This window comes from Cetorhinus maximus, chromosome 1 (genome assembly GCF_964194155.1).
Source record: "Cetorhinus maximus chromosome 1, sCetMax3.hap1.1, whole genome shotgun sequence".
NCBI classification, from domain to species: Eukaryota; Metazoa; Chordata; class Chondrichthyes; order Lamniformes; family Cetorhinidae; genus Cetorhinus; species Cetorhinus maximus.
Window position 1 is genome coordinate 187,597,095 of NC_135879.1, and position 14,389 is coordinate 187,611,483.

The 14,389-nt window shown below is 43.8% G+C and overlaps 1 protein-coding gene across 1 annotated transcript in view; it reads right to left on the reverse strand.

Annotated features, from left to right (window-relative positions):
• Positions 1–14,389, reverse strand: part of LOC144685914 (myosin-IIIb) — a 174,377-nt gene that overhangs the window by 6,461 nt on the left and 153,527 nt on the right. The window contains exons 26-27 of the mRNA XM_078550934.1: positions 11,692–11,781; positions 4,713–4,878 (exon numbers count right to left, since the gene is read on the reverse strand). Of these exons, the coding sequence (XP_078407060.1) occupies positions 4,713–4,878; positions 11,692–11,781 (256 nt within the window). The remainder of the gene's footprint in view (positions 1–4,712; positions 4,879–11,691; positions 11,782–14,389) is intronic.

Consider the following 14,389-nt stretch of genomic DNA (forward strand, 5'->3'; position numbering starts at 1 on the left):
AATCTAGACGGTTTGGTTGTTGGAGGCCAGTCATCTCACCACTACCACCCTCCCCACCCCCCACCCAAGGACATCGCTGCAAGAGTTGCTTTAGGTGCAATCATCTTCAACCCCTTTGATGACCTTCCCTCCATCATAAGGTCAGGAGTGGGGGTGTTCGCTGATAACTGCACAGTGTTCAGAACCATTTCCAAATCCTCAGATTACGAAGCAGTCCACGCCCACATGCAACATGACTTTAACAGCATTCAGGCTTGAGCTGATAGGTGGCAAGTAACATTCAAGCCAGACATGTGCCAGGCAATGATCATCTCCAACAAGAGAGAATCCAACTGTTTCCCCAAGGCATTCAATGGCATTACCATGGTTGAATCCCCCACTATCAACATCCTGGAGGGTTACCATTCAGCAAAAATGTAACTGAACCAGCCATTTAAATGTTATGGCTACAACAGCAGGTCAGAGGTTGGGAAGTCAGCGGTGAGTAACTCACCTTCTGACTCCTCAAAGGCTGCCACAATCTACAAGACACAAGTCAGGAGTGTGATGGGATACTCTCCAGTTGCCTGAATGAGTGCAGCTCCAACAACACTCAAGCAGCTCAACACCATACAGCACCCACTTGATTGGCACCCCATCCACCACCTTAAACATTCACTCCCTCCACCACTGATGCACAGTGGCCAGCAGTATATACTGCCCACAAGATGCACTGCAGGAACTCACCAAGGCTCCTTTGACAGCACCTTCCAAACCCAGCACCTCCACTGCCTAAAAGGACAAAGGGCAGCAGATGCATAGGAACACCGCCATTTGCAAGTTCCCCTCCAAGTAACACACCATTCTGATTTGGAATTCCGCCACCATTCCTTTACTGTCAGAGTCAAAATCCTGGAACTCCCTCCCTAAAAGCACTTTTACGATCTAGCACCTACAACACATGGGCTGCAGCGGTTCAAGGCAGCGGTTCATCACCACCTTCTCAAGGGCAATAAGGGGTGGGAAATAAATGCTGGCCTTGCCAGTGATGCTCACATCTCAAGGACAAATAGAGGAGTAACTTGAGAGAAACTGCTTCCAATGGCTAAAGGATCAATAACCAGCGCATAAAGGTGACTGATAAAAGAACCAGAGATGACATGGGAAATAACTTTTATGTAAAGAGTGGTTAGAATTTGGAATGCAATGTCTGATAGGTCAATGGAAATAGATTCAATAGTAGCCTTTAAAAGAAAATTGGACAAATACTTGAAGGAAAAAAAATGGCAGGGATATAGGGAAAGAGCAAGAGAGTTGGATTAACTGGACCGCTCTTTGAAACACTCGATGGGCCAAAGTGGCTTCCTTCTGTGCTGTACTATTCTAATAATAAAGCACTTCAGGACAACCTGACCATATGGTAAAGTGTTGCAGAAATGCAAGTTCTTCCTTTCTCTGTAGTGTTATTTGAATTTTCTTACTATTTGCTGTAGTTGTAAATCCTGGACTTGAGGTTTAAAAATGAAAATTCCAACTGTGTCTGACATACAAATTATTTACTCCTAAAGGTTGAGTTGTATCTATTTTTTTTTATTATTCATTCACGGGATGTGGGCTTCGCTGGCTAGGCCATCATTTATTTCCCATCACTCATTGCCCTTGAGAAGGTGGTGGTAAGCTGCCTTCTTGAACCGCTGCAGTCCATGTGGTGTAGGTTCACCCACAGTGCTGTTAGGAGGGGGGAGTTCCAGGATTTTGATCCAGCAACAGCGAAGGAATGGCGATCAACTTGTTAGATCAAGTATTTGGCTTGTGAAGTATTTAGTGTTGGAGAGGAACAAAAACTAGGCAGGCCCTTTGTGAAGCACAGAAAACCATACTTGGCCTATTGTGGTATTTTTATTCAATTTCCTTCGCTATGCACTATGAACAAGCCAACTCAGCAGTCCTGGCAAGTAAATAAAAGTGTTGATTGACTGCAGGCTATACTGAAAAGAGGGCAGAATAATCATTAATTTTTGGGGTGTTATGGCAGTGTGTCAAATTCTTTTGAAGGAAGCACATGTTTCATTGTTGTCCTGTCTTTTTAGCCACGCACTTTTTAAAAGCTTTTACATTGGCATAGTTTTAATTGGATAGGTTCCATTGGCTTCCAGTTTCTTGTCCGAGTTTCAATTTTACATATGTTAGTCATGTGATTGTCAACAATGTGAAGAGGAATTGTAACCGAGTCGGATGCTATCCACATCCAGAAAGCACAGACATTCTCCTCTGCATGCAGCCCATTCTCTCCTCACTTTCCCTGTCCATCTCCTCCCTTTTCCTTGCCGTTTTCGTATCGCTAACTCCACTATCACTTACCTTCTCCCCACCAATTTCCCCATGACATTTGGTGTCTCCCCTCTGTTTGCCTGTGCTCACATTGGCTCCCTAGTCTTATAAGTACAGCAAATGCTTCTAAATATAACAGGCCTGTTTCCTAGCTCAGTGCCAGGAAAGTAGTGAAAAAAGATGACATCAACGGATTGAGAAAGCTTGGCAGTGAAGGCCCGATCATGAAGGCGGCCAGGAACAGCAGAGTTGGGAAGAAGGAAAACTGGAAAAGATGGCAAGAGTCAGGTCCTCAGCTACAACAGGGTCACATGGGGGGAGGGGGTCCTGTTTCCTTCATAAAAAAACTAAAAATATAACAAATACAAGCTTCAAAAAACTAAATCTTTTTTGGGCTTTCAGAATGTGGGATAAAGATAGTAACCAGATTTCGAACAGTAATTTGGGCCAATTTGTTTTACCTGAACAAAGTATAAGCTTCTTTAGGGTTTACACATGGACTAGCAACTGTAGCACTGGAATAAGTACCGAAGACTTATGCTCCAAAACTTGACACGCCCCTAGCCAAGCTGTTCCAGTACAGCTACAACAGTGGCATCTACCCGGAAATGTGGGAAACTGCTCAGGTTATGTCCTGTACACAAAACAGCAGGACAAATCCAACCCAACCAATTACCACCCCATCAGTTTGCTCTTGATCGCCAGTAAAGTGGTGGAAGGGGTCGTTGACAGTGCCATCAAGCGGCGCTTAGTCAGCAACAGCCTGCTCACAGGCGCTCAGTTTGGCTTCCACCAGGGCCATTCAGCTCCTGACCAATTACAGCCTTAGTCCAAATATGGCCAAAACAGCTGAATTCCAGAGGTGAAGTGAGTATGACTGCCCTTGACATCAAGGCAGCATTTGGCCGAGTGTGGCATCAAGGAGCCCTAGCAAAATTGGAGTCAATGGGAATCAGGGGGAAAACTCCCCACTGCTTGGAGTTATACCTAGCACAAAGGAAGATGGTTGTGGTTGTTGCAGGTCAATCATCTCAGTCCCAGGGCATCACTGCAGGAGATCCTCAGGGTAGTGTCCTCGGCCCAATCATCTTCAGCTGATTCATCAATGACCTTCCTTCCATCATATAGTCGGAAATGGGGATATTCGCTGATGATTGCACAATGTTCAACACCATTCACTACTCCTCAGATACTGAAGCAGTCCATGTCCAAATGCAGCAAGACCTGGACAATATCCAGGCTTGGACTGACAAGTGGCAAGTAACATTCGCACCACACAGGTATCAGGCAATGACCATCTCCAGCAACAGAGAATCCAACCATTTCCCATTGACATTCAATGGCATTACCATCACTGGATCACCCACTATCAACATCCTGGGGGTTACCATTGACCAGAAACTGAACTGGGCGAGCCATACACATACTGTGGTTACAAGAGCAGGTCAGAGCCTGGGAATTCTGCGGTAGGTAATTCACCTCCTGATTCTCCAAAGCCTGTCCACCATCTACAGGGCACAGGTCAGGAGTGTGATGGAATACTCCCCACTTGCGTGGATGAGTGCAGCTCCAGCAACGCTCAAGAAGCTCAACACCATCCAGGACAAAAGCAGCCCATTTGATTGACACCTCATCCACCACCCACAACATTCACTCCCTCCACCACTGATGCACAATGACAGCAGTATGTACCATCTACAAGATGCACTGCAAGGCTCCTTCAACAGCATCTTCCAAACCCATGACCACTACCATCTAGAAGGGCAAGGGCAGCAGACACACAGGGACATCACCACCTACAAGTTCCCCTCCAAGCCACTCACCATTCTGACTTGAAAATATATCGTCGTTCCTTCACTGTCACTGAGTCAATAATCCTGGAACTTCTTCCTTAGCAACACTGTGGGTGTACCTACACCACATGGACTGCAGTGGTTCTGGAAGACTGCTCACCAATAGCTTCTTCAAGGGCAATTAGGGATGGACAATAAATGCTGGCCTAGCCAGTGACACCGACGTCCCATGAAAATATGAAAAAATGAATACCAATGTAGGAAGGTTTGTTAAGTGGAAGTAAACATTTACCCGTTATTGAATGTAATTCTGCATATACTTATCAAACTCGTGAAAACTTGTTAAGTACAAATTTTCAATACCAACCTCACTTTAGAATTGTCCCATTGATAACAAGAAAACAAAGTGAATTAGGAATCTAGCTGGAATTTGGAGAGACAGGGAGGGTCAGTGTACCCATGATGTGAAGTTAGTGCTATGGTTGTTTATTTTTTAAATAGTCAGCTTCTTAATGAAAAAACAGAGACAATTAACCCAGAATACCTTCTGGCACCACATGCACATTGTAAGATAGCTCAAGATCCTCAAAGAATGCAACAATTACTTGCCTGCCCACAAGGTGTGGTAAGGATTTCCATGAATGGCTGAATTCCAACAGTTTTATAATGCTCCACTAGGTCAGGTAGTGATGGGTGGGCCCTAGCTTCTCCCAGTATCACATACTTCCCATTGGGCTGCATTTCAATCATATAGTGTCTGCATCGATCTACACCCCTGAGAAAAGAAACACATCTTAATAAGTTAATGATTCCACGTGAATAGTCTTGTATTTTTGAGTTTATGATCCAGACAATGGATTTTTGATTCTTGCGTTTTGACTGAATTGCGAACCTAAATCACATTTACTGTCAGATTAAACCAGGTTAGTAATTACATGCAAGCAGTTTTACCACTACTTAAGGTGGATAGACACCTTGAAGGAACCACTGGCCCCAACTATGACCAAGTTGGGATACAATATTATGCACCATATCCCTACATAAAAACCCTGCAGTCTCCTAAAGGAAAGGGTGGGAAGCATTTATATCTATTTTAAGAGAGATCAATTTTATAAATACAATTGCTTCTCAATCATAGTAAATCTGACTCCTAAAGACACTTCAGCAGAGCATTTTCTCCCCCTAGAAGTTAAGTGGTGATTAACTCAATCTGAAACTGTGTTTCTTGAAATACAGTCATTCCATCATAGCTACTACCCAGGGCGTCGCTTGCAAAGCCAGTTGTTTCTTGCCCATCCCTCACTGCCCTTGAGGTGGTGATGGTGAACTGCCTTCTTCAATACAATGGAGTCACTTGATAGGTCATATCTGAGGGCAGTTCAGAGTCAACCACATTGCTTATACACCAGACTGGTTAACGACAGCAGATTTCTTTGCTAAGGACATTACTGAACAAGATAGGTTTCTACAACAATTTACTAGTTTCATGGTCACCATTAATAGCACTAGCTTTTTTATTCCAGATTTATTTAATTAACTGAATTTAAATTCCCCAGCTGCCATGGTGGGATTCGAACTCAAGGGGAGAATTTTCTCCCCGTTGGGCGGGTGGGCGTGGAGCCTGCGATCGGTTGCGCGCCGCCATTTTACGTGGGCGGACCAATTAAGGCCCGCCCGGAAGCGCTCAGTGCTGCCTGTGCGGGCGGGGAGGAGGAGGGAGAGTCGGGGCCTGCGCTGTTTCGTGCATATGTGGCCTCAGGGAGATTAATTTCATTATCAAAAATTGAAAAGAAAAATAAATTAAATTGTTCAGACATGTCCCCTCATGTCACATTGTCACATGAGCTGAGACATGTTTATGAATTTTCTTGAAACATTTTAATGAATTAATAAACTCTTCACGAAACCTCATCCTTCCTGTGGATGAGGTTACATGAAAAATGCAAGTTCGCCTGGGCTCCTTGCCTGCCCGCCAACCTTAAGGTTGGACAAGCAGCCCTGACAATTACTTCAATTAGATTATTAATGGCCTTAACAGGACTTTGACAGTTCGGCAGGCGCGCCGTCAACTCCGGTACGCGCCCACCAAACTGAAGATCGGAATGATGCGTGGTGACGTCGGGATGCACGCCCGACATCAATGTGCGTCATTTTACGCGTTGGCATGTGGGGCCCGACCCCACACACCGAACAGAAGATTCTGGCCCAAGTCTCTGAATCATTAGTAGAGTCCCCTTGTTTACTAGCCCAGTAACATAACACTATGTTAGCACACCATGCCCAACAACCTGCTGTATAAATGAATAAAAGCAAAATACTGCAGATGCTGGAAATCTGAAATAAAAACAAAGTGCTGGAAGTACTCAGCAGGTCTGACAGCATCTCTGGAGAGAGAAACAGAGTGAATATTTCAAATCAAATATGGCTTCTTCTAACTGAACTGTTTTTATTGTTGTATAAATCGAGTGTAGTTGTGCATTTCAACTACAGAGTTTCAACTGCTAGAAGTGAAAGTTTGGTTTGGCTATTCCAGTATATATATGTTTGTATGATTGGGGAAGCAGTTATACTTTGATATCCAGATTAACAATCCATCCAACAGCTTCAGCTGATGTAGTGTGAATGGTTGTGATGCCACCAGGAATGGATCTCTCAGGGCATAAGTTCAGAATGTGGGCAATGGTCTGAATTGTTAGCCATAATCACATTTGGAGCTGTTCCACATGTTCTATGGTTGGAGCAAGTAGCCACATCTTCCCTGGCCCGTCCTCAAGAACTTGAAGGTTGTCCAGAGTTTCTGTGGAAGGTTAAAACCTGGGACTTCACCACTCAGGTCAGTTACCAGGATGCCGTTGGTGATGTTTGCAGTGAACCTGGAGGTGAGCCATTGAGAGGTGGCGCTGTTGTCAGTTTGTAGAGTGTGAAGTATGTTCCAATAGTGGCTGCAAGATCTCAGATGGTGCGTGGGTTTTTTTTTGAGGTCTGTGGCAATGGAAATACTTTGTTAGCTGTCAGTCCATTGTGTTCTTCGAGGAGGATGTTTTCCCTGCATACATCAGGCGAGTCAATGTGTGCTACCATAGGAAGCCACTCAAGTTGTGTTGGTCTCAACATTCTAAAAATAATCCTCATGACTGCCACGGGGCTGATATCTGCCCCATTTGATTCCTGAGCCAGGTTGAGCAGCAGTGCTCTATTCCGGTAATACAACAACTTAGTGTAGCTTTCAGCAAACTTACTGCCTTGATCTGCTGTTGAAATAGTTCCAACAGAGAATAAATATCATTGGTCAAATATTTCTGCCACAATAATGTCCTCCCTAAAGTTTTCAGAAAACATTTCTGCTTTAAAACTTCAATTTATTTGATGGATAAGCTTCCTTGATTGGGATATCAAAGAAAAAACAGGTCTACAATTTGTGTTCATATCTGTATTGCGTTATAACTTCCTATAGTGCCCCATGCAATGAAGGTTCCACTGTTCATAATGATTTTTGTTTTCCTCCTGCATCTATAATGAGGAAAAACTTTACTAAAATACTACTAAATGTATAGAATAATTTTCAATTCAGAGGCAAGGATATTGTATTGATTCAAAAGAAAATTTGCTGCCATGCTGAAACAATTACCGTACAAGAGGGGTTTTGATGGATCAAATTGCTCTCTCTCGCTTCTAATACCATGGCATGATTGGACATATTTTGTTCAGTCAGGGCTAATACCTTCTCTCCCAGCTAAAGGAATTACCATGAATTTCTAAACAAGATAAATAGGTCAGAGAATCATAGAGTCATTATGGTACAGCTGAAGGCCATTAGGCCCATTAAGTTCACGCTGACTCTCTGTAATTCAGTCAGTCCCATTCCCCCACTCTATTTCTGTAGCCTTGTAAGAGATCCAGTAATTGTAATAATACTTGTGTTGATATGGTATCTCATCCCAAAATGCTTCACGTGTATTTTTGAAGTTAAGACAAATACCACTGCCCCGCAAAATAGCAATGCAATGAATGGTGAGAAATTGGCTAGTAAATTAGCTATCTTGCTTGAGACAAAATATGGTCAGAACATGAGGAGACCACCTTACTCTTCTTCAGCTTCTATAAGCCACAAGCCATAGACATAGGAGCAGAAATTAGGCCATTCGGCCCATCGAGTCTGCTCCGCCATTTAATCATGGCTGATAAGTTTCTCAACCCCATTCTCCTGCCTTCTCCCGGTAACCTTTGAACCCCTTACCAATCAAGAACCTATCTATCTCGGTTTTAAATACACTCAATGACCTGGCCTCCACAGCCTTCTGTGGCAATGAATTCCATAGATTCACCACTCTCTGGCTAAAGAAGTTTCTCCTCATCTCTGTTCTAAAAGGTCTTCCCTTTACTCTGAGGCTGTGCCCTCGGGTCCTTGTCTCTCCTAGTAATGGAAACATTACAAGGGATCTTTAATGTGACGAGCCTTGATTTAGTTTTGAATTCTCAATTGGAGTGTTCATAAATGTGACCCATGTTAGTGCTGAGAAATGGACCACTTCTAATTTCAGGTTATCAACATCAAATAGTCCTAGGTCAGGTATAAGGCAACCAGATAGAGAGTAAGGCTCCCTTTACTCTGCTCCAATAATATATCTCAGCCCAAACTCAAAAGTGCCCCTGCTATACCAGTGTGGCAATTTTTTCTATTTCCCACAGACCACCCTGTAGTCTCGGAGCAAAACTATCAATTATTACCAGGCTGGGGACTGTTTTGTGCTATAAGTCATGGATATAGGAGTGCTCAAACACATTTCACACAAGTGTGGGCAGGTTTCAGAGGTGAAAAGCCAACACCTAAACTACAGCATCACCCAGTTTCATCTGTCACTTGTAACAAATCAGCACTTTCAATATTACGCTTGATTGTGAACCTGTGTGTTCAGCCCAGTATAAGAGTTAAATCTACAACCTTCTAACTCATAGAACAGAATACAACCTCAACTGACATTTCAGTGCAATTCTGAGGAAGGGCTGCATTTCTGGAGATACATCTTTCAGAGGAGATACTAACATGCCCGTTCAGGTCAATGCAAAAGCTATTATGGCACTTTTACAAAACAGAGTAGGGAATTCAAGCCAACATTCATTTCTGAACCACACAAATGAAAAAAAAGGGTCAATCACCTTATTGCTGCTTGTGGCACCTTGCTGTGTGCAAGCTCTGATGTTTTAATTTGTATAACAACAGTGACTATCTTTTTGGCATTTTGCAAAGTCCTACGGACATTTTAAAAAAGATGCATAAATGCAACATTTTTCTTTATCTACCAAACAAGCCAAGTTGGCAGACAATATCAGAAGACCAGCTAGACAATAGGCTGATCACTAGCACTGTGCCTGCCATCATTGTCAATAGCAGTAACAGGCTAGAATATGACCTGTGAAACCTCAAACCCACCTGTATCTGGTAGACTTCTGTGTTAAGCAGGACTTCACACTTACTGGACTAGAACAGTGCAACTAGAAATGTGCAATATAATGACTTGATGTCTACATTATTTATCTGAGAGTCAATGGAACAAAACAAGGCTAATATAACTGATTGCTCAAAGTGTCAATCTCTTTAAATTAAAAAGTATTTCAACCTAATAGAAGCCTTTATCTTATAGGGGATGGACATTGGTAATGCCAAAAGTTTAACTAAATTCAGGAAAAAAGGAATATGAGGGTCAAAGAGAGAGCATGATTAGTGAGTAATATACAAAAATCTCAAAAATACAAACATATAAATTAGGAGCAGGAGTAGGCCATGAGCTCGGCCCCTCGAGCCTGCTCCACCATTCAATAAGATCATGGCTGATCTGAATGTAACCTCAACCCCACATTCCTGCCCATCCCCAGCAACCTTTCACCCTCTTGTTCATCAAGAATCTATCTAACTCTGGCTTAAAAATATTCAAAGACTCTGATATGGACATATGAATTAGGAGGAGTAATAAAACATAACGTAAAATAGTAGTTATGGGAGAGGGGCTGATAGGGCTGATTAGAGATCAGTAAGATGATCTTGAGGAGACAGTAAGCATGGCTGAGGAAGTAAAATAACTACTTTGCACGTGTCTTCACTAAAGAGGGTGCTGCCAGTGCCAAAGCAAAACAGAAAGGAATTGCTGGTGGAGCTAGTGGAGAAATTGAATAGTACAAACTTAAATAAATAGGCACTGTAGAGAGATGGGCAGTGCTCAAAGTAGAATAATCACTTAGTCCAGATGAGAAGTAGCTTAGACTGCTGAAGGAAGAAAAGCTGGAGATAATGGAAGTTCTTATCATAATCTTCCAATTCTCCTTAGATATAGGGGCAATGCCAAAGGAATGGAGAGTTGCAAATGCTCCACTGCTGTTCAAAAAAGGGAAGGGGTATAAACCTGACAACAGCTGGCCTAACATCAGTGGAGAAACCGTTAGAAACAACGGCCTGTAACTTCCAAGCTGCCCAGCGTTGGATTGGGGGAGGGGTGCCCCAATGATGCACTGGGAAACCCCTCTTGGAATTTCATAGGTAAGGTTTGCATGGCAATTGACCAGAAGCACAAACTTCCTCCGGGCAATTGCTCTGCTCTGGGAACCATCTGAAAATGAGAATTAAATTGCAAACTGCGGATGGTTCAGACTGTATTACACCAATAGTTACTCAGAAAAAGCTAGAAGAATTAAAACCTTCTCAAACGTCTGGATAACTATTGTAAAGACCCAGACCAACCCCCCTTTCCCCCAAGGGACTCACCCCACCCACCAACTAACCAGGGGGTTTCCCCCACCTGCATGGGACTCCTCTCTCTCCTCCAGCCCCCCGCGGGCCCGATTCTCACCCCCACACCCGCCCCAGGTCTGGCCCTCCCCGCGTGACCCAACCTGAGATTCCACCCCCCCCACCATACCCAACCCAAAGTCCCACCTCGCCCCTCCCCCCCACAAGGTTCCAGCCTCCCCATTCCACACCCCCTACTCCAAAGTAAGTCCAACACCCCACCCCCTAACACCGAGGTCCCACCAACCCTCCCACCCCCAAGCCCCCCTCTCCCCCTACCCAGGTCAAACTGAAACATTAACTCTGTTTCTCCACAGATGCTGTCAGATTTGCTATGTATTTCCAGCATTTACCATTAATATGTTAAGAACCAGAATTCAACTTTGTGCTATGGGGAGAAAGAGTGAGAGAGGAGTGCATAAAACAATGCAAGGTATGCCAAGCTGCAGAGAATTGCAGGAATTATAATGTGAGTACAAATAAACTTCAGAGTTATGATTCATTTGCAGTATATTCTGACTAGGCTAGAATGATGTCCATTAACACTGTGCTAGCACACTGAAAGATGTCAAGTAACTTATAGCTGCTATAGTTGTAGGTGATAATTAACTACTTTTTGAATTAATCAGCTTGCTGTGTCACAAGTATTTCCATTTGGATTTTTTTGATGATGTTTAATATTTTTTGATGAATTTACTGCTTAGCAGATGCTTTGTCAACTGGAAATTTTCATACAGGTAAATTTTAGCATCAAAGTACTGATGCTGATTTTAAGTTGCAAAAAAAGAAATACTGAAGAAAGGTTACCTAAAGGTAAGTGTGTATCCTTCCCTACTTCCACTGACACGAATAAGGAAGCAACCTAAAGGTTGGTTTGCCAACAAATCTTCGCTCTCTCTGTAAATAACAGAAGTATAAAAATGAATTATTTTGTTACACGTGTCCAATAAAACAGAAACACAGGTCCATCACAAACAGCCAATGTTAGAAGGGAAGATATTTAACCTAAATATCATAAGGCAGAGTTGATTTGCAGCATATTTGCTCTTATGTCCTTGTAACACACCTATCTCATCTAATCCCCAAAGGCCTCAGAAGACGTTAATGACCTTTGAGAGAATTTAAAGTAAGAATGAAAATATGATAATTGATAAAAGTGGGGAGGCGGGAGGCAGGGAGGAATAATTCTTTTGAAACTTTGTTCAATCATAATATCAATACCATTCCTTTTACGAAATGTATAAATTGAATTTAATATCTGATGGGTGGTCTGGGATGGGTGAGAAGCTTCTTTAACTGCCGCAGTCTCGTGATCTTAAGACAATATTACCTCTACCATGAATTGGATTTGAAGGATCCAATTAATTAAGCAGGACAATTACTTACCTGAAAGAGATTAAAATGCAATTTTTTTTGAACTGATATTAAAGTAAAGCTAAGCAAACACAAAGAAGTTGATTGTTCTTCTCAAACAAATTAACTCTTAAATGGCTCAGCAGTAAAATTTTAAATAATGCCACACATCATGTTCAGCTATTACAACTAATAATAGCTCGCAGCATCATCCTTTGCTCACCTTCACCCTTTCCTACTGCCTTTATTTCAAGGTTGCAAGGACAGATATGCAGGGGGCATTCTGCTCCCAGAGATTTGACAATCTCACATTAGACAAGTTTCTGGGGTGTGGTAGAACACTGATTTTCTGTCCTTTGCTCCTGTGCATCCCAAGCTATCATTGTGTCGGGAAACACATGGGGCAGGATTTTGAGGTTGTTGGGCTGGTGCAGTGGGCGATCAAGCCCCAACTGCAATTTCATGCTGGCAGGCCAATTTAGGTCCACCCAGAGTGAAACGCCGCACTGCACTGGCCGGGAAGGGCTGAGCGGGAGCCTGTCGGCTGCCGGGTCCAATGGTGACCCAGCGGCCGGTTTAAAAACGGCCCAGGTAGCCCTGGAAGGCTGCCATGGAAGGACATGTGTTCAGCGTTCCCAATGGAGTCAAATGCGGCTGGGCAAGGCAGGCGGGAAGGCAGGTTGGTTGGCACTCAGGTCAATGTGCAGAAGTGTTATGGTGTGGCTGTGTCCCCTCACCCCCCCGTGAATGGTGCTGAGCATCTTGCAATCATCAGCAAACATCCCCACTTCTGACCTTACGATGGAAGGAAGGTCATTGAAGCAGCTGCTGAAGATGGTCGGGCCGAGGATACTATCCTGAGGAACTCCTGCAGTCATGTTCTGGAGCTGAGATGACTGACCTCCAACAACCATCTTCCTTTGTGCTAGGTATGACTCCACCCAGTGGAGAGTTATCGACCTGATTCCCATTGACTCCAGTTTTGCTAGGGCTCCTTGATGCCACACTCGGTCAAACGCTGCCTTGATGTCAAGGGCAGTCACTCTCAACTCATCTCGGGAGTTCAGCTCTTTAGTCCATGTTTGAACCAAGGCTGTAATGAGGTCAGGAGCTGAGTGGCTCTAGCGGAACCCAAACTGGGCGTCAATGAGCAGGTTGTTGCCAAGCAAGTGCCACTTGATAGCACTGTCGATGACCCCTTCTATTACTTTACTGATGATGGAGAGAATACTGATGGGGCGGTAATTGGTTAGGTTGGATTTGTCCTGCTTTTTGTGTGCAAGACATACCTGGGCAATTTTCCACATAGCCAGGTAGATGCCAGTGTTGTAGCTGTACTTGAACAGTTTAGCTAGAGGCACGGCAAGTTCTCGGGCACAAGTCTTCAGTACTATTGCCGGAATATTGTCAGGCCCATAGCATTTGCAGTATCCAGTGCCTTCAGCTGTTTCTTGATATCACATAGGGTGAATTGAATTGGCTGAAGACTGGCACCTCTGATGCCCAGGACCTCCGGAGGAGGTCGAAATGGATCATCCACTCGGCACTTCTGGCTGAAGGTTGTTGCAAATGCTTCAGCCTCATCTTTTGCACTTATGTACTGGCTCCTCCATTATTAAGGATGGAGATATTTGTGGAGCTTCCTCCTCCAGTGAGTTGTTTAATTGTCCACCAGCATTCACGACTGAATGTGGCAGGACTGCAGAGCTTAGATCTGATTGTGGGAGCACTTAGCCCTGTCTGTCACTTGCTGCTTATGCTGTTCTGCATGCAAGTAGTCCTGTGTAATAGCTTCACCAGGTTGACACTTCACTTTTAGGTATGCCTGGTGCTGCTCCTGCACTCTTCATTGAACCAGGATTGATCCCCGGTTCAAAACAAAAACAGAATTACCTGGAAAAACTCAGCAGGTCTGGCAGCATCGGTGGAGAAGAAAACAGTTGACGTTTCGAGTCCTCATGACCCTTCGGCAGAACTGAAGTATAGTTAGGAGAGAGGTGAAATATAAGCTTTTGATCCCCTGGTTGGATGGTAATGGTAGAGTAAGGGATATGCTGGGCCAAGAGGTTACAGATTGTGGTTGAGTGCAATTCTGCTGCTGCTGCTGATGTTCCACAGCACCTCATGGATGCCCAGTCTTGAGTTGCTAGAT